This window comes from Lupinus angustifolius, chromosome LG14 (genome assembly GCF_001865875.1).
Source record: "Lupinus angustifolius cultivar Tanjil chromosome LG14, LupAngTanjil_v1.0, whole genome shotgun sequence".
Lineage (NCBI taxonomy): Eukaryota > Viridiplantae > Streptophyta > Magnoliopsida > Fabales > Fabaceae > Lupinus > Lupinus angustifolius.
In genome coordinates, this window is record NC_032022.1 from 1,508,288 (window position 1) to 1,529,915 (window position 21,628).

The following is a 21,628-nucleotide window of genomic DNA, read 5'->3' on the forward strand; positions in this document are numbered from 1 at the left end:
AATCTATGTAAATGCTCTCTAACGTGTGAGATATGTTCTTACCTTGTTGAATATATGAAGAGTGGATTGTTAGTATAAAGATCTATACATAATAAGTTTATTATCTATCATTTTTTTTAAAAGTCAATATTTGTTGGAGCAGAAGACTCATAGAGAAAATACAATAGAGAAAATGACACTGATAATTTAATGTGGTTCGGAAATTTGCCTACGTCCACAACTGAAGAGCAACAAGGTTTATTCCAATATGATAAAAGAGAACTACGAGTGTTTCAGTTACTTCCCAAAACCTAAGTACACCCGATTTCACTCTCACTCAAGTATTTCTCACACAATTAGAACAAGATAACACGGAGAGAGAATATGCACTAAACTAAGTATTTGGTGTGTCTTACAATGACATGAATCACTCATATTTATAGCCAAAGCTCTTGAAGATTATGTGGTCAAATAGAAAGAACATTAATGTTGGTTTCACCATAGCCACTTCTTTTTACTTGGCTAGAAATTCTCCATTTCTTCAAGATGATCTTTAGCCACTTTGTTTTTGCTTGACTTAAGAAAGTCTTTTCATCATCTTTTTCTTTTACCCAATATTCAATAAATCTTCACCTTGGCTAAAAGACTAACATAGTTATTCTCCTGCTACTCTTCTTCATGTTCACTAGAGATTCTGAACATTAATCAAGTCCAGACAATGTCTGAACTTCGTAGTTGGAACTGGCTTCGTCATCATGTCCGCCGGATTATCTGCAGTGAGTATTTTATCCACTTTAACAACTCCTCTCTCCAATATGTCTATGATAAAGTGTATCCAAACATCAATATACTTAGTTCTTTCCTGATACATTGGATTCTTTGCCAGATGTATAACACTTTGACTATAACAATAGATGATTGTTTCTTCGAGTTGTATACCCAATTCTTCAATTAGATCTTTCTCCCAAAAGGATGGATGAATTTGGATTTGTATGCTAATGGATGGATGGAAAGTCATCCGTTTATCCATATAAACGCTGTTAAATTATATTTTAAGTTATCTAATTCATCCATAACCGATGAATAGCAATCCATCCAATTTACCCATGACTCCATTTTCATGGATTTGGATAGATAAATATCCGATGCATTTGATTTTTTATTGGAACTAAAAACACTATTGAAGGAAATCATTATTTTAGAAACTATTATCTCAACTAAACATTATTTAAAATCATTTTTTTTCAAAAAACACTTCTAAAATCATGTGTAAAACACTTTTAGAAAACAATTTTTTAAAAATGTGATTTTTTGAAGTTGTACAGAAAAATATTTTTTTTAATATTCTACTAGGATTAATGTTCTACGTGTATAGTTTCTAATAAATACTTATAAAGTGTAATATCTATGTACTATCAATGTAAAGATTTATACATAATCACTACATCATCCATCATTCATTTGAATTATTTTTCTTGAAGAATCAATGATGATTAAATATAAAAGGTGGATGATGCATATGTAGTAAAACTTATACATTGTTAATGCATAAGAATAAAATTTTAATATTAACTACATACACATGTCCAATAATTGATATCAATTTAATAAAATATTAAAAATGAGAAGGTGAATCATGGATAAATTTGCTTTAAATTTAGTTTTCTTAAATATTAAATAAATTGAAAAAACAAAAAAAATCAATTTTAATTTTTCTTTCTTTTTGGATAGATTGGATATTCATGCAAATAAATATATTCATAGATATTTGTCGGATATAATAAATAGATTTGAATCTATTCATTATCAATACTATAAATTAGATTATATCCATTTAAATCCATTAGTTCTAACGAATTGATTTGGATGAATTGTGGTTAATTTTGACATATCTACCCTAAACCATTCATATTATTTATGTTTAAAATTAGTATATATATATATATATACTTGCCATGTGCACTAATAATTGACACAATAAAAAAGAGAGAGATAAGAAAAATATATTTAAATTGATACAGAAAAAGCACAAATGGCAACCACACGTGCACCCGTGATGGCTTCTCTGTACAAAAGCTGCTGAATAACTTAGCACTCACGTGTGCTTTGGCCAACATGTTAAATAATTTTGATATTGGGTGAGTGTATATAATAAACTTTGTAATCAAGCTTTCATAATCTATTATTCTTCGCGTGGGTTATAAAAATACTTAATAATTAAACTTTTAATGTAAATATTTTTTTTTGTCCAAACACAATAAGTGACACACAAAGTGATATATTTTTTGAATAATAGATGTCCTCCGATGTCTTTTCTTGATCTCAGTGGTAACAATAATTAATAAATTATAAACCTTTCTGTTTGAGATTCTCATGTCTCATATTATCATCAGTGAGAAATAATTTTGATTGGTTCCATTTATTATCTTTGGTGTGTAAAAAATTTAGTTTAATATGAATCATCAACTCATCATGCCTGATCTTACCATATGTTGATTTCTCCAATAATCACAGGCATTAAAAAGGAGTGTTGTTTATACCGTACCGGTCACCAAATCAGTTAAAGTATTATTATAGTAATATACCGGTTTAATTGGTGGTTCACTAATTAAACCGCATATCGATGAAATTAGATATAAAAATATAATATATTATTATTAATGTTGAAAAATCAATAAAAAAGTCAATATTTTTTTGATTTCATTAAAAAATTAATTTTAAATAAAAATACGTCGGTATGACCAGTACAGTTCAATTGAAAATCGGTCCGTATGATCGATTTTGGCCGGTTTTAAACGATATGATTGCATGACTGATATAATTACTGTACCGTACCAGTATTGAGACCGTTTCACCGGCCGACACGAACCGCTTTTTATAACACTACTAAAAAGTGACATAAATTAAGTGAATAAATTTCTCTTTAGAGAAAAAAATCACCATGCTAATTAAAATTTATGGCTATATACAAATTTGTTTTGATGTGATCATTAGTTTGCTTCAATTTTGGCTTTTTTACAATCAATGACATAAGTTCAAATTCACACTCTAGTTGAGATTTTCAAACCGGCATAAAGTTGAGTTGTAATCATTTATTTAAACTTCTATGACGTTAAAGTAGACCAAATTTTTACTATGTCTCACCAGCAAGGCCATGTGCTAAGCCAGTGGAAAAGTTTAAGCTTTTTTTTTTTAACTTTTCATCTCTCATCTGTTAGAAAAATTTGATTCTTCTTTTACTTTTTGTCTTTTCAGTTTTGTCTCTGGTAGCTTTTGACAAATTGTGCAAGACAACGTGAGGTTCCAATATAAAAAAGCTTACAAGTAAAAATTAAAGCAAGGATTTAAGAGATTATATCTGCTATCCCATACTTTGTGTCGTTCTATGTATCATTGACTTATAATTTGTCAGAAAAATATTTAATAATTAAATTTTAACTTAAATATATTCTTTTTGACCAATCACATGCCTATGAGGCATGAAGTGACACAAAGTGTGAGACAACAGATGTGTAACCAGGATGAGAGCACATTTGCTGTCCCACACTTTGTGTTACTCTATGTATCATAGGCTTATAATTTGTCAGAAAAATATTTAATAATTAAATTTTAACTTAATGCCTATGATACATGAAGTGACACAAAATATGAGACAACAAGTGTGTACCCAAGATTTAATATGTATATATAGACATTGTAAGTATTTTTTACATTGCCAGCAAATCATTCACCATTCATATGTTGATTATTAACTCTTAACTCTTAAACAAAAGTAATCAATAGTAGATGATATGTTGACAATATAAGATTTTAAATCATTAAGTAAACTTGGCTTGTAAAGTCATGTTAATTAATTAAGTGGTGGCTTTTTGGGTGTTAATTGTGAGTGCACTCTCATTTCCTTCACCCTCCCCTCTTTTATAAAAAAGTGAGAATTTTTTTGAGTAAATGTGTAATTGACAGAGTTAGAAGTTATTTTTTAAGAATTTAAATTTTTATTTAGGAGAAAGAACTAGGGATGACAATAAAAACCGAACCTGTGGGTATTCGCTTGAACCGAACCTGAATTTAACGGGGGGAAACCCGATGTGATTGGGTTCGGGTTCGGGTTTTAACCAGGTTTAAATTTCGGGTTCGGGTTTGGTATAGCAAAGACCCTAACCCGAACCCGCCCCGAAGTAAGGTAATTCAATTTAAAATTGAAATTTCTATCATTTGCCAATTGTTTTTAATTTCTAATGTTACTTTATATACTATTGGATCTTCAAACATAAAAGAAATGAAATAATACAGGAGAAAATAGAAATGTTAGAGTAAAATTACACGAAAATAATATCATATTTTCCTTAACATTTTATCATTTTTGGATTTTTTTTTCGGGTTCGAGAATGATATTTTTATTTTCAACCCCGTTGAGTTTGGGTTCAAGTTCGGGTTTGGGTTTTGAATTTCGGGTTCGAATTTGGGTATGTGCAAACCCGACCCCGACCCGCCCTGTTCCCATTCCTAGAAAGAACAATATTTTATTTGACATAAGAAGAAAGAGTTTATATTTTAGTTAAAATAAATAATATAGAAAAAAACTTTATCGATAGAAACAAAACTTATCGTGATGATATCGATCTTCTTCTCTTGAAAAGGATTAGCCTTTAGGTCAATTGAGCGAATCCTTATTTAACATAGAAAGAAAAATATTATTATTATAATTATGTTATTATTACATACACTAACAAATATTCTTATGCCACTTTTCCTTACACCCTTTTTTTAAACATATCATATTATTGAACCTTTTTTTTATGAGTGAGGATCTTATGTTAAAAGTAAGTTTTTTTAAACTTACTTTTCATTACGGTTATTAATTATAAGATATCTAATGGTTTAAATCTATTCACTAATTCAAACCATTGGATTTCTTTAGAATTGATGGTTAAGATGTAGAGAATGTTTAAAAAACTTACTCTTGAAGTAAGTAAATCTCTTTGTTTATACATATTAAATACATTATATTTCCATTTAAAATAGTTATATATATATATATATCTATCTAAAAACCTTTGTTTAGGAAAAGACTGAGTGGAATTAAGTAGGTGTTAGTAATTCACCAGTTTCATTGCTTTGGGATCAAAATTTGTTAATCACACTAACATGCATAAACCCTATATGTGCACACCAACCATAGGATAAAAAGGAAAATTATAAGTAGGTTTAACTTAGCTTAAAATAAATACCCATCAACAAAGAATTATGAATTATTTAGAATTAAGCTCTGGAAACCATGAAATTAATTACACTAATTTTTCTTCTCTATATTAGATACTACGACCCTGGAAATAGCTCATAAGATTGTATACATCTACCTCTTCAAATATCACTAAGTTAGAATCTCGTGTATTAACTACCTTCTGATGACGGATATTACAGATAACAACTATTAGCAATGGCCTTATTTGTTTCCAAATTTGTAGTTTCATACACAGGAAGATCTTCTTGATACCTTCCAATAACATGATCCAATTCAAACAAATCAGAACTTGAATAACTCAAAGCATCATCATCATCTTCATCACAATCATCTTCACCATTACTATAAAAACTTCTAAAATCAAATTTACTACTACCCTTACAAGAATTCTTGTAACCCTTAATAAAACCACATGATGATGATGCTGCTGCTGCTTCAACACATTTTTCTTCTGAGTCCTTCTTCATGATATCCTTTATTGAAGAACTTGTTGTCATTTTTCTAACACTATTATGATGATGAGAATAATAATCTTCCTCACCAAGGATAACACTAAATGGGTAAAATCTCACACACCTTTTGGTTCCATTGTTATTTGATTTCCCTGGAGTTTTGTTCATGCAAGACCTTACTGAAAATGAAGAAGTAGTGGAAGAGAAACAAGGTGATGATGATGATGATTTGGAAATGGAATATTTGTGCTCAAAACTCATCAAATCTTCAACAGCATCATCACCAAAATAACACATTTTCTTAGTCTTTTTCACATTATTATTCCTTGTTGAGTTGTTGAAGATTGAGCTTATGAAGCTAGCTATTCTACTCCCTGGTGAAATTGGTTGCTTCACTTTCTGATTTATTATTTCACCATAGATTTTCAATGCTCTTATCTTTGTTGTTCTTGCAAAACCACTCTCTCTATTTGTCTTCTTCTCTGATCTCTTCTTGTTGTGTCTAGGTTTGTATGTTGTGTCTGTTTCTGATGAGCTTGAAGTTGTTGTTGTTGAGTTCATGAACTGAGATCTTCTTGAAGTATTATTCTTCCTCTCCATCCAATCTTCTATCATAATAGCTCTATGAAGATTCATCTTTTCTTTTCTCACATTTTTCTCTACATGGTTGTTGTGTTTGGAATTGTGAGTGGTTTGGTTCATCAATGGACCATTGTCAAGATTGGATTTTGATTCATCAATGGAATGGTAAATGATGTCTAGGAGAGTGGAGGAGAAAGATGGGGTTCTTCTTCTTTGTGGGTATGCTTTGTTGCTTTCTTTCATTCTCTCCATCATTCTTGTGTTAGTGCATTAGTACAATTTGTGCTATAGAGAGAACATGAATTTATAGAGGAATTTATTGGAGAAGTTGGTGAGGTTGTGTCTTTGTGTGTGGATCATGAGAGGAGTAGGAAAGTGAGGTTTAGTTTTTGTTATAACCAACCATATACCTCATGGAACTAGGAGTAGAGATTATTTGCCCGATGTCCTCATTTTCTGTCCCGGACTAATTAGATTTTAATAAGTAATATAAAAATGTTACTTTTTATTTATGTGACAATATCTTATTAGCCCAAGACATGGAATGAAACATCGTTGAAGACAAGTGATCCCTATTTGTGGAACTTGTACCTTTCGCAACGCGTTGATATCTCTCCCAATAAGTGATATTCTCATGAGTCGAACTTTTAAACTTTTGGCATATCTAAGAACTAATAGAGTCTTACACTACTAAACCAACGTCTTTTTAATAAGGTTTAGTTTAATATAATGTTATTTTGATTGGTTTTTTTAAGATGTATATTGTAACGCCCCGAAAATCATTTCATATTTAATATATTTAATCTCTTAGAAAAATGGGTAAAATTTTCTTTATTTTTTATTTTTATTTTTTTTATGTAACCTATAACTTACAAATCATTTTCACATTTACCTTATTCCATTTTCAAGACGTTACATTTTCAAACCTTCCGGAAATAAAATTCTTAACACATTGAAGATAATTAAATGAACATAATTATTTTCTGAATACTTCTCATTCATAAAATTCTTGAATAAATATAGAATTGTTTCCACAGCGAAATCTAATCATCGCTACAAAAAAAAACTGAAAATACAAAGAAAATATGTCAGGGTATTGGCATTACAAAAAGTACCAGGTTCCTATCACAACAAAACAAAAGATAAACATCCTAAATCAGAGGTGCACTGGAAGCCTCGCTAGGGTCTTCCTCCATCTCCGAGTCAGAAGAGATCTCAATCACCTGAAGTGAATCTTCTGTGCAGATAAGCTCTACACAGTCATCGTTGTCTTCCTCCTCCTCCTCCACTTCATCCGCTCCTCAATCCATCGAGGGGTTCAGGGTGTACCCCCTTGGCATGGCCCCGTCTGTCTCTCTTGGCGTCGATCCTAATGATGAGAATCATGTTTGGGGCCAGGTCCTAACAACTTCTGGTACGCCTCGAGCTTCAGCCGGTATAGAAAGTCCGGTGGTTGAAGGTCTTCGGTCGGGCAAAGTGAATGATGCCTCCCGAACTGTATAGTACAGTGGAGGATGCAGAACTGAGTCATTGCTTACCCAATCCAGCTCCAGGTCGTAAGGATCTGTGTAAGTGTGTCGATTATCCTCAACAATCCATGTCCTCTCTTAGGACATAGTGAAGCGATAACCTCAGATCAGTACTGATAGGTCCATATGAACATGCATACAAATACACCAGAAGAAAAGAGAGAGAGAGTAAAACATCTATGAAAAACTTGTCATCAACGTCGTGGAATTACACGGAATAATACACCAAGACAACACATGAGTACAGGTATATCATGTGATCATACAAGCATATAATAACGGTGAATGAAGTATAAAACTCGAGAATTTAGAATCAATATCGAAGAATATCATGTATGCAAACTTATTTGGACTTGTCTCCACAATATATCATATTTTGTTTAACTTAATTACACATATCATCTTTTTTGTTTAAAAGATTACACTTATCCCTCTTGTTGCACGGGTAAACAATGTAATGTATATATATAAATTAGGGGGTTTGTGTAAGTGTAGAGACGAAAGAAGTGATTTATGTAATTTTATTACTATAAGTATAATTTACTCAAAATAATCAATGATAATATTTCGAATATTTTAAAAACAAAATAATTTAATTAAGTGAAACTATATGTATATTTTTTTTAATAAATTATATTTAGTAATGATAATCAATCTTATAAAGAACTTATCATTCTATATAGAAAGTGCATAATTATAAAATGACAAGGAAAGGGAAGTGATTGTGGGTTTTGAATTGATTAGGATTTTCTATATTTAAGAAAGCATTTTAAAAGCAAAGTAATAATTATTTGACCGGAGTGGATTTTGTCAAGTGATAAAAATGAATGAGAAATTGGTACTAAGATTTTACTTCACTCAATATATGTAAAGTTGCTATAATTCCTGGCTATGAATGTAAAAATATTAAATATTTAATATATATTTCTATTTCTTCCTAAATAGATATCTTAATGGGAAATATTATTGATATTTATCTGTCTCTTTAAAAAAATCACACAACATTAATCATTATTTTAAAACTTTACCATTACTTATCATGGTGTATATAAGCAAGACTTCCATATATCCATGTTCAATGGACACAAATAATACTAGACATTAGTTTTTATTAAAGTAACTTAAATATCTTTCTAACAAATGCTTTTAAGAATTTAACTAATTCTACAATGTCTATCCAAGTCTTGCTAAATATAAAGGGCCAAAAATGATCGAATATTATAATTTAACCATTTCTTAAAAATACCCCACTTAATTGATAATCTTCTATATATAATTTAATATTGCTATACTTTTAACTACTCTTTTAATTAAAAATTAAATCATGACCCTTACCTTTACCAAGTTTGGGTTTAGTCTACGGTCTCTAATATATGGTGTATATAAGCAAAACCTTCATATATACATGTTCAATGGAAATAAACAATACTAGTAATAAATTTTCACTAAAGTAACTTCAATATTTTTCTGACAACTGTTTTTAAGAATCTAACTAATTCTACAATGTTTATGAAAGTCTTGCTACAAAAATCAAGTGCTAAAAATTCATTCTTTTTTTTAAAAGAGAGAGAAATAGCTTAATAAAATAAAATAAATAATACAATCTAATTGTTCCTCATTTACAATTATAATATGAGTTGATCGAGCAATTGAATTTTATTATTAAAAGAAATTGCATTGAAATTCTATAATGATAAAAAATACATGAAAAAAGGGGGGAACGATAACAAAAAATGTGGCTATTGAGATTCAAGATCACATCTCCTCAGACACAACTTGGAATTCTTACCACTAAATTATAACCACTCATGTATTATTTTGTGTTTCTACGACCGAATCGTTAAATTATTTTTCAGACGAATGACAAAAATCGAATGGTTGACAACATGTTTCAGGAATATAATTTATGCAAAGAAATAAAGTGCAACAAGGCAGAGAAATATCAATATTTAAGGTTGGTGTAATGTCCGAAATGATTGAATATTATATCTTATCCATTTCATGATAATATCTGACTTATAAACTTGATTGATAACCTTCTATGTATAATTTAATATTTGGTTTACTTGTAATTAATCTTTTAATTATACCTTGCCCCTTCCCTATACAAAGTTCTACATTTGTCTATGATCTCTAATATATGATGTATCTCAGAAAAACTTTCATATATCCATGTTCAATGGACACAAATAATAAAAGTCATTATTTTCATTAAAGTAACTTAAATATTTTTCTAACTACTACTTTTAAGAATTTAACTGATTCTACAATGTCTATGAAAGTCTTGCAAAAAAATCAGGTGCTAAAAAACCATTATTTTTTAAAAGAGAGACGTGCCTTAATAAAAATAATACAATGTAACTATTACTCTTTTACAATTATAATATGAAAAGAATTAGAACCAAATTCTTCAACATATATTAGAAAAAAGAGTAATAGACATTGTAAATAATTGAATTAAAATTTGATTATGATAAAAAAAACCGAAAATGTGGCTGCTGGGATTCGAGCCCAGGTCTCCACGGCCACAACGTGGAATTCTTACCACTAAACTACAGCCACTCATGTTTTTGCAGTACAATTTCTATAGAGAAATAAAGTGCATCAAAATAGAGCCATTTCAGGTTGGTTTAATGTCCAAAATGGTTGAATATTATAATTTATCAATTTCTTGATAGCACCTTACTTATTAACTTGATTGATAACATTCAATATATAATTTAATACAATGTCTATCAAAGTCTTGCTAAAAAAACAAGTGCTAAAAACCCATTATTTTTTAAAAAGAGAGATGATAAAAGATTTAAATGACTATACAACTATGGAAGATTGCTATTAGAATTTCCGATCCTTGGTATATTCAAATGCCACCAAAACCAAGGCATCTTGAAATGATTTTGATGGATAGTGAAGTTGCACTTTATATGATGTCAAATAATACATTTAATTCATACAATTTTCATTTACATTAATATATTGTTCAATGTATTTTTTCTCTTTCGAAAACTATTTTACTACATAATTACACTCACAGTTAGAAGGGTTAATATAGGCCAAGTTTACCACGCATATCTAATAGAATAACCGAATTTATAGTGTTTGATGTTATATATAGTCGGTTCAAAGCTCATATAAAAGGTGAAGATTATATTAGGCAGTTGACAACCATCGTAAAACTTTGTCAAATCTTTATGATATATAGCCCAAAAAGATTAGTGCCACTAGCACATATTCTCATACATGCATCACCTATAGTGATACTTTACATAGCCAAACAGATATGAAACAATTTAATCAGAAACACCATCTCCACATTTTTTTGTAAATGCATTAGCAGCCACCGTTCGATAAAATCTCACAAGTATAGTTCATGTATTCTGGCACGGTTCTCTTCCCACCATAGCCTAGCATGCACCTCCCCAAATTTTTCGCGGCTGCACCGAAAACGAGGAAACCACCCAAGAATGAGTTCCATTGATACAATTCTACATCAGAATGCAACTATAACAGTAAACATTCCTAGATTTACATCATGCTTATGAAACTAGGACTATGATTTGTGGGATCAGAATACATACAAAAGTTTAAAAGACTTACATTACTTCATTTACTTGTATATCAAGTTTTGGATATGGTATTAGATACTATATACCTTTATCTCTATCACTCATATGTTAAACCATGAATCATGCACACTTTCTCTTAATTTTAATTCACTAATGAAAAATTGTGGACAATTTGGAAATAAAGGTTATGTTAAGTATCCATGCAAATGAAAACATAATGTTGTAGACAGGCTTAGAAATGATGACATTATATCTCTTGCAAGGATGACTATATATATTCATACCTAACAATTGAGCAAGGTGAACCACTGAGAACTACTAGTGTCACGTAATTGAAAATCTGGGTGCGACAACTGAACCAGCAAATCCAAAGATTGATATCTAGCGCTTTAGATCGTTAATCTCTGGTGAGCTAAATCATTCTATATTTGACATAGGGAAGAACCACTTAACCACTTGAGATGTGAAGTTTTAAACTCTCACATTGGTTTAACATGAGTAAAGAACCATTTACAACAATTTGCAAATTTAGTTGGGGTGGAGTTAGACCTAGTTATTTTAATATAATAATATCGAAGTCTATCTTCATGTCGGGTCACAATGTCTAGTTGTGGGCGCGAGGGAGTGCCTTTAGTGATAACATCCAATATCAATTGAGCATACGAGTAAAGAGCAAGTTACAATGATCAGGATAACCATTCCCTTCGAGTAAAGTCCCTTGTTTTAATATAAGGGAACTGAATTATCTGTTTTTTAGTATAACCAAGGATATATGCAAGGATTTATATAGTCTAGCCATAAAGTTGGTTTAGAATACTTTAGATAAGAGAGAATTTAAAATTGTACCTAAACCTGACTCGTTTGATCTCCCTTTTACCACCCGGCATTGCTTTGATGGTAATGTAAACTCCGGGTTCATCCTCCTCAACCCATTCAGTCTCCATATCACTAACATTACTGATCGATATATCCTCCGAGTAATCGGCTTCTCTAGAAGAGCAACTTCTTATCGAAGCATCCATTGAAGATATCTCTGTCTTGGCAGCACTAATGGTAGAAACCTTAGGGGTTGAGTTCATACCAGTTGAGTCATTATGGTGCCTGGATTGCATTGATTGAACATCAAAGGAATCTGAGGAAGAGTACCCCATTGCTATCCCCGTTGGCCGGTATAGATTTCGAGGTAGTCTCTCCCTGGTTAGTGGTGGTGTGGCTGGAATGTCTTCTACCGATTCATGCTTTGAACTCTGTTTTCAATCACAAAATAATGCACACCACAAAATCAATAAACAATACAAACAAGCAATACAACAATCAAATCTTAGTCATACTCAATAGAGTCGGCTGCATGAATACTACGATGTCATAATAGTACTAGCAACACAGAAGTACATGTTAGCCAATGTTGATAGCCGAGGAAACAACGGCAAATTTACCTCATCTTCTGATCTTGGTGGAGTTGGAAGAGGGAAAGCTTGATGGTTAACCCTTTGAACATTGTAAAGTTCCATCACCTTATCAAAATTCTCTGCCCACCATCTTTGAGCTTGCCATTTGTTAAATATATCCCTACTGTATATAAAAAATAACACAATTTTGAAGCCATCAAATTAAATCAAATGAACTATACATGACAATTAAACATTATGACATGCGTTAATGTTGCATCTCAAAACCGAATAATAGTAAGAGGAGTAGCACAACAAATATTTAAGAATGAGGCAGTTGATGTGAGACTTATCTCCCAACATTTCCTCTCACAAAAGTTGGTTGGATCAGGCGAAGGGTTAATTTCATATATCATGTTATGGTTTTATCTCAAAACAAAATGACAATGAGAGAAATAATTCAATAAGTATTTAAAACATGCCTAGAAGAATAAGGCAGACGATGTAAGACTTAATATCTATATTTTTTAAAAGAGTGATGTGTCCATAATCTAAAAAAAGTATAATATATTTACCATTTTACCCTATAGAAGGAAAAAACAGTGAAAATTAAAGAGACTTTAAGCCTGAAATATTAATTTTATCCTATTATAGTTATGTTATTTTGTTGACCTAAAGTTTTTTAGATCAACTGTTAATTTAGTGGGGTATGACACTTAGTCAATTATATATGGCATCCTATGTTTTTTGACAAAGAATTCTCAGTTTAATAATGAAAAGCAGAACCAGTTATTCTGCCTGAAATAAAGTAGTCCTAAGGCCAACATTGACCTTACAAGAAAGTTGTCTAAAATCAAAAGCAGGTGGGTCCATATTTTTTGGTTTCCCACATATATCATTGCACTGGAGGCAATCTTGTTTGAGTCGGGAACATCTATACGTACGTAGGGCTAACTCTCCAAGGGGGTATTTTTTCCATCCACAAGACTCGAACCCGAGACCTTACTTAAGGGGAATCAAACATGTACTACTTGAACCAACGCCCGTCGGTTAGGTGGGTCCATATGTTAGTATTAATTAAATTACTAAACGCACAAAAAAATGAAATGATTAGATGATTGAATAGGTTCTAATATTAGCTTAATACCACTCTAGAAAAGAATAAATAAGGAGAAAGAGAACAGAATAATTGATCCAATATTGACCCACCCACCAGCATTATATTGGTTGGGTTGCACCACAAGTCACACTATATAGGAGTGACCAATAATCCAATATACACTAATGTCATTGGTGCTTTATTTATCATACAATAAGATAAAACAAAAGACAAAATAATTTGGCAAGATTATAAGACTATAATAACTTAATATCTATCTTTAACTTTACTTTGGAACCCACTTACAAGAGGACTAGAAGTTCAATTCATTATTATCAGCAAATTGTGCATTAAAAGACAAATATATATATATATAGATAGACTAAATGACTCAGTGAACAATTTATATGATTGAATAGATCTTATTTGGACAATCAAAATTAAAGAAAATGTTCATATTATTAATAACTAATTTTTAATTTTGATCATCTATATATGATTGTAAGACTCATGTTTATTGTTTTCACGATTTTGATATGAGAGTCAGTCATCCGGAATGAGGTATGAAGATATTGAAAAGAAATTTCCTCCGACCAAAAGACAAGGCTTGGTTTAAAGGCATTGAAACATAATTAGCACTGGCCCACCACCACTTACGAGTCACAATAAGTTTTCCTTTTGGACCCACTTTTTAGTCTCCTTTTGCCATGGCTGTGAAATTGCATGGGAAGTGGGCCCTTACCCAAACCCTTTCTACATTCTCATTGGGATTCATATTTTTTTGGTTTCCTACAGGTATCCTCGTACTCGAGGCAATCTTGTCCGAGCCGGGAACATCCACAGGTATATGGAGCTAACTCTCCTAGCGGACATTTTTTCCAACCACAAGACTCGAACTCGAGACCTTACTTAAGGGAAGTAAGTATGTACCAGTTGAACCAACATTCGTTGGTTAGGCTTCATAATTTACTCTTTAAGATTGATTACCTAGTATTTTTTGAAAATGTCAAAAATACTTCTTTTTATAATCATTGTTTTCTCGAATGTGACCTTAAGTTACTTGTATTTCTTATATGTGACCTTAAGTTCATGTATTATCATGCTTACCACTTTCAAGTGTGGATTTCTTACTTAATTCTTCCCTCAATCTTTCCTCTTTATTCTATTAGACTTGCAAAATTTGTTGCCAATGAGTTTTATGAAGTCATTCCTCTTCCTCACAAATGAGAAAGAGTACCTCATGTCTCAAATTATATCCTAAATTATGTACAGCATAAATGAAAATATTTCATGTCAAAAAATGAAACATTAATTATTTTTTCTGTTTTTGTTTGATTTTATTGGTACGATATATTATTTAGGACAAAAAATCACTCTTCACTTAGGAACAAATAATACATGTTCCAAAAAAAAGTCATGTCTTTATGTCATTGACCAATCAAATTCTAACAAATAATATAAAAATGTTACTTTATAATTTCATAATTTTTCTCCAAATATCAATTTTTAATCTGATTGAGACACGGAATGATCACACATTTTATCAAGTTTGTATAACTTTATGTGTCATGTGTTTTTTATTTTTTATTAATCAAAAAAGTAAAATATGAATTAATATATTAACTTTATATTTGTTAAGTAATGTAAAACATATGATACATAGAGTGAAGCAAACTTTGGGATAGAAGATGTGAAAGTACCTGAACCGTATCCGCTTGAGGTGGTTCCCGCCACCCGGAAGCGACACAAAACTGATCAAAACGCCTGATTCCACCTGAGCCACCCATTCCTTACCCTCTTCCTCTTCAACCACCACCACCACCCTTCTTCCACTTCCTCCACCACCGCCGGAGCTCGGCGTTCCTTCACCACTCGAAATCCCCTTCAACCTCTCCTCCAACTCCTTCCCCCACATCCTCCTAGACGAGCTTCCGCTCCCGTTTCTCCTGTACAACCTTCGGAACCGCTCCGATTCCAACTCCGGTGATAATGACTCGCCCTTGTTGCTCACTCCGAGTCGACTCGGTCCTGTACATGTTCCACAATGCTTATATACCCCTGATGCCTTCAACGCCATATCCTTTATCTAGAAACATAGATGCATCCTTCAATATATGTGTTAAAATAAATGTCTGAGTTTTCGAGTTGAGTTTTGGATGAGAACAAAAGAAATGAAATAATTCAGAGTTGAGGCCTCTGAAATACAACTATTAAATGACTCTAAAGTCCTTAATTTACTTTTTCCCCTTCAGAACTCAACTCGTAAACACATCCAACAGAAAAATCATACGACATTCATTTTTGTTCATGTCAATTTTGTATCTATAAAACATTAACTTGTCTTATGTATTAAATATTAACGTTAAGGTTTTGAATAGTACAACGATGTTTGCAAAGATTCCAGAATCATAAGCTGCAAAACATTATAGAAAAATGTTGCCACCATGAAATTTGAGGTTGGGATTCATTTGTTAACACTTTCATATATAATCCTAATGACACAATCTTAACATAAACTTCAATCATTAATCAAAAATAACAGTAATCACGGATGGAAGCAAAAAAATAATGAAAAAACATTAACTTTTCGGACAATTTCAAACATTTATCATTGTTCGGTCATAATTGTGGTCACGATACAGTTTCAGAATTTATCGACACATACGTAGAGATCTCAAACCAAGATTTAAAATTTTGATATTGTGGTAACATCCAAAATTACAAAATTTAAGGCAACAATTGAAGTTCTAGAAATTTAAAGCTTCAATTTTTTGTTGTTTTCTGTATTTTTCTTGAAAGTAAGAAGACATAAACATGATGAAGAATTGATGGGGTTTGAAGTTATGAGTACCTGAGAAGTAATTGACTTAACAGCTTGGTTATTATTTTTTGCATTGTTGTTTGGATCAGAATCGTCCTGATGACTCAGCGAGTCATCACCGAGTTTCTTCGTTCGAGGTATGCATGTAAGCATGTTTTTGAGAAGTAGTAGTAGTAATAGAAACTGAAGATTATAATCTAGAAAAACGAGAAGAAATTACGAAAAAGCCACGGCATGCGTAACTTGGAATTACGGTGTCAGAGATTCTCTGAAATGGATACTAAAATGGGAACAGAGAGTAAGAAGTTTCTGAAAATGAAATAATATAAAAAGTTTGAGGGAAATTAAAGTAACAAAAGAGAATTAAGAGGAGAGGTTTTTTTGACTTTAAGATCTCTGATTTTGGTTTTGATTTGGTTTCTTAGGGAATGGCTATAATGGGAGATGAGGATCTGATTTTCGATGGGTACACATCTGATGTCTCGTTTGTTTGTATCACTGTGTACGACAGGAGGTATGATTGATCAGAAAATTATTTAATAATTACATTTTTAACTTAAATAATTGTTTTCAATCAATCAGGGTGTGTTCTGATTTTATGGAGGGTGCTTCCCAATCTGCTTTTTGTCCTGGGTCAGGGTCTCTCACCTGAAAACGAATATGGAATAAGGCTGAAACTAACTAGGATTGTCTTCTATAATGTATTTTGTAATGTATATCAATATAGAAAATTATAACTCGGGTCAAAAGACAATTTAATAGATTTAAACTATTAGATTTTCTTATAATTGATGGTTAAGATGTGAATTATGTTTCATAAACTTACTTTTCAAGTACATGGATTTCCTTCCTATGCCTTTAAAAAAACTTATCTAACATTTTTTGGGTACTACTAAGGGTATCCTCTCACCTTATTATAGTAAGGAATTAATTACTTTCGGTGTGCGTGATTGTCCCTTCTAACAAGTGTCGCTCTCATGAATTGAATAATTGACCTTTGATCATCTATGACTCTAATGGAACCTTACATTGCTAGATTAACGTCTTATTGATATCTTATTTAACATTAACAATTATATTATATGTTATATATTAAAATTTAATATATAATAATAATAGTTATATAAAAATATTATTATATAAGTTGATCGGTTAAGCTTAATATAACCTTTAAATGATCTAAAATAATCTAAACATGTTTTTTGAAAAGTATGAAAGAAAAGTCTCACATTAACTTATTATAAATCTGGCTAATAGATCCTTAATAAATACTCTAGCATATTTCTAACCCTTAATATCAAGTTTCTACTTTTTGCGTAAGCTTTGACACTGTGTTTGGTTTAGAGAAGAAAAGTCAAAGAAAGAAAAGTTGAGAAAAGAAAATGGGTAAAAAATATGATGCTTTTTTTAGTTGTTTGGTATGATAGAAAATGGAAAGAAAGTGAAGAGAAAAATAATATAATTATTATTAATAATGATATTTTTTTTGTACTATCAAAGAGATGATATCTCAAATCATGTATTAAACCAATGAAAACAAGCAATGTGAATTAAAAAATTAAATATTTCTTATTTTTTCTGATTTTATTTCATAGTCATTGGTTTGGAACATGATTTAAGACATACTTTGGACAATCAATTCTGGGACAATTTTTTCTACATGTTTTCCTCTCAATAGCGGAGAGAAAACATAATACATGAGCCCCACCAATTTTTTTCTTTCTTTCATTCTTTTCAATGCAACCAAACAATAGAAAAAAATATTTTCATTCCTCCCACTTTCTTTCATCTCTTTTCACCCCAACCTAACATAGCCGAGTATTTCCTACAAAAACAAAAGAAGAAATAAAAAAAATTAAGTACTTGTTCGATCGGTACCTATCATTTGGGGATTGGGCTTCGAACGAGGGAATAAAGCCCATCATATCAGCTACAACAAGTCATTTATACATAAAATAGTGATAAAGAAAGCCTTTGGTAATTGATACAGAAAATGAATAAAACAAACAAGATATTTGAATAAGACAAATTATAATTTGAATAAGACAAAGAAACATATGGTGAAGATATTTAGAGGTCTAATAAAAATAGTGAATAAACAAAATAACATAGAATATTGGTCTAATTTAGTTATCTTGACCCAATACAATTCAAAGAAAATAAACTATTTAAGTAATCTTTGAATTTTATATTTTCTCCACTGATGAAGAAAAAAGTTACCAAACAATTCCTGAATATAAACTTTTTAGACAATTTCATCTGTTGAAATTATTTGTAAGGACAATTTGATCTGTAATTTGTTAACCTAATTGGGTGAATTTAAAAATATTAAAGAAAATTTTAATAATTACATCAAATTTAATGTTTAATCGAGTAACTTACGTATTATTATTATTTTGAATAGTTAATAATAATAAAATATAAATAGTAGATAATAATAATATATAAAACTCATATGTAAGTAGATATATTTTTTCTCTACTCAATAACAGAAGAGGGTTTTTATTGGTCATAAGATTATAGTGACTATAAACTCAATTTTAATTAAAAAAACTATGTCGATAAAGCATAGTAAATATTATAGCGTGAATATCAACCAAATGATAAAGTAAGTGAGCATATAAAGTTGGGTGCATATGTTATTCATGTGCCATGCCTTGTGATTGATTAAAAAATATATATTTAAGTTAAAATTTAATTTTTAAGTAATTTTTTGACTAATCATAAGATCATGACGTTAAGTGTGTGACAGCAGATGGACAAGAGTAAAATCGAGAGTGATAAACACGTGGAAAGTAATGAGTAGTGGAGGGGCGGCTACGATGAGATGAAAAGGAAAGCCCAAGGCCCAAGGATTAAGGAACAGTATTGCATGGCCCACTTTCATGGAACAAGGAAGAGAGAGAAATAGATAATAGATGATTCTAGAATGAAGAGTGTGTGTGAGTTGAGTGAGACAATGTTAAAAAAGAAAGGCTTTTTTCAGTGAGAGAAAACATGCCCAACTTCAACCCAACACTTTCTACTTCTTACCACATCCCAAAGGTACTTTCTTTATATCTCTTTCTTTTATATTTTCCTCTATCTATTATCCACATTTTATTTTTATTCCGAGGTAACGAGTTCAAATACTGAAAACAAACTCTTCATAAACTTGATAGACATGCAAATCTTAGAAAAAGTTGTGTATATCTATCCTCCTGGTGTGTCACTATTAGGAGGATGGGGTGCCCTTTAGTTTCTTTTTATCATTTTTTGGGTTTTTTTTTTAAGAATGTGGGATCATACTTGTGAGGATTAAGCTTGTTGTTTACCAATTTGCATGTTGGTTATTTTGATATAACCAATGTATATCGGTAATGAACTAGTCTCTTTCTTTTGGGTGTAGACGGTTCCTTCTAACAAGTGTCACTTCTATGAATCGAACATTTTTTGGCCTATTCGAGTCATACACCACTAGACCAATGTCTTGTTGTTATTGCATGTTGAGTTTGAGGTCAGCTTGATGTTGTTAAGGTCACTACTTAGTACTTACTATTGCTGACTTAAGATTTCCAAAGTGGTTTTGTTATAAAGCTTTTTGCTGTATGAACATGGAACTTGGGTTTGTATGTGTCATAGATTGAATTGATGAGATAATACCATTTTATTTTATGAAGGGTATTTGTTGGATTGATGGTACTTTATTGTATTTGTTTTTATTGATTTCCTGATTTATATGTATTAGGTGAAATGGAAATCACAAATTTTTATAATTGGGAATTGCTGCAATGAACATCTTATATCTGTTCCAACTTTAATTTTTGTTCTCATTTCCCCAAGATCCTGACCGAAAATTTTGAATTCGAGTTCTTAGGTAGAGAGTTAAGGTTTGCATTTTTCGTTATCCGGCACCATGCCGCCACAAAGAGGATTTGTCACTTTAAATATTTTCCGAGTGAAAGCCACCTCAAAAGATAGCTCTTTGACACATCACTATGTAACAAAATATCAATCTCATGTGTCATAATTGATCAAATAATTTTGATGAAGTTAAGCTAAGGACTACATTATTTGTAATTAGTAAGTTCAATTGTGAGTGGCTTTATCTGTATATCTTCGCTTTATCCTCTTGAGCGACTTGTTAATTTGAGTTTATTTTCTTAATTTTGATGACTATTTGTGATGCGGGACTTACTTCCCATCACGCCCCCTCCAGAGAAGTCTGTTGGACTAGGCGAAGGGTTACATTTGACCTATGACAACCAGAAATTAAGAAGTTGGGCTCTGACTTTAATACTTGTTAAGTTTCCATCTCAATACCAATTGACAATGAGAGGAGTAACCCAATATATATTTAAACCATGTCTAGGAGAACGAGGCAGATGACGTGGGACGCGCTTCCCAACAATATCCTATTTTAAGAACTTACATTTTTCAAACATTGCTTTCCTATCTCACACCCTTTCGGAATATAGGCTGTGTTGCCGTGCCTGAGGAGTGTTAATGTGTACTTTTACTTTAGTCTTGTTCTTCTTATACATTATGCATTACACAACTTTCTTCTATATTTATGTGTTCCTAGTCTCATTCACCTTTGGACCCGGCTAACATGAAACCATATCCTCAGGTCGGATTCTAAAGTTTAAGTAAGGGCTATGTCGAACTTGAAGGTTACATGAAGCCGTTTCTCTCGTTGAATCATCCTGATACTGTGTTTAATTGTGGACAAGTTGATTCTAACCACTCAATGGTATGTGATGCCGCTGTTTGTGCATTTGTTTCTTGCACTTTAAGCGACTTACTAGTTTTTGTCCTCCAATTTCAGGCTCATGCTTCTTATCCTTATGGCGATCCTTTTTACGATGGTTCCTTAGCTGCTTATGGACCACAGGCTATTGTAAGTTACGCTTTACCCCTGATGCCTTCAACGCCATATCCTTTATCTAGAAACATAGATGCATCCTTCAATATATGTGTTAAAATAA

General features: G+C 31.3%; 2 protein-coding genes, 1 long non-coding RNA gene and 1 other non-coding gene across 5 annotated transcripts; 1 reads left to right on the forward strand and 3 right to left on the reverse strand.

The window, feature by feature from the left end:
* LOC109326762 (protein BIG GRAIN 1-like C) lies at positions 5,226 to 6,554 on the reverse strand. Its single transcript, XM_019559563.1, has one exon. It carries the CDS (start codon positions 6,511 to 6,513, stop codon positions 5,398 to 5,400), a length of 1,116 nt encoding a protein of 371 aa, XP_019415108.1. The 5' UTR covers positions 6,514 to 6,554; the 3' UTR covers positions 5,226 to 5,397.
* TRNAH-GUG lies at positions 10,278 to 10,349 on the reverse strand. The gene has a single exon. It is a non-coding gene; the product is annotated as a tRNA-His (tRNA).
* On the reverse strand, positions 11,108 to 17,025 carry LOC109326761 (protein Brevis radix-like 4). Of its 2 annotated transcripts, XM_019559562.1 has the most exons (6): positions 16,692 to 17,025; positions 15,541 to 15,926; positions 12,790 to 12,925; positions 12,540 to 12,600; positions 12,200 to 12,509; positions 11,108 to 11,221 (listed from the first exon to the last, which is right to left on the reverse strand). In XM_019559562.1, exons 1-6 carry the CDS (start codon positions 16,812 to 16,814, stop codon positions 11,143 to 11,145), a joined length of 1,095 nt encoding a protein of 364 aa, XP_019415107.1. In that variant the 5' UTR covers positions 16,815 to 17,025; the 3' UTR covers positions 11,108 to 11,142. The 2 variants fall into 2 exon arrangements, with proteins under 2 accessions (XP_019415107.1, XP_019415106.1); XM_019559561.1 differs by having other exon boundaries at positions 12,200 to 12,600.
* Positions 19,505 to 21,554, forward strand: LOC109326279. Its single transcript, XR_002105226.1, has 3 exons — positions 19,505 to 19,706; positions 21,271 to 21,393; positions 21,469 to 21,554. It is a non-coding gene; the product is annotated as an uncharacterized LOC109326279 (long non-coding RNA).

What these genes read in the sequence shown, in the direction of transcription:
- LOC109326762 (XM_019559563.1), bottom strand. Translation starts at nt 6,513, where the DNA reads ATGATGGAGAGAATGAAAGAAAGCAACAAAGCATACCCACAAAGAAGA.
- LOC109326761 (XM_019559561.1), bottom strand. Translation starts at nt 16,814, where the DNA reads ATGCTTACATGCATACCTCGAACGAAGAAACTCGGTGATGACTCGCTG. An exon ending in CACCAAGATCAGAAGATGAG is followed by an intron (nt 12,601 to 12,789) that starts GTAAATTTGCCG and finishes GATTGAAAACAG; the next exon opens with AGTTCAAAGCATGAATCGGT. An exon ending in ATCAAACGAGTCAGGTTTAG is followed by an intron (nt 11,222 to 12,199) that starts GTACAATTTTAA and finishes TTTTCGGTGCAG; the next exon opens with CCGCGAAAAATTTGGGGAGG.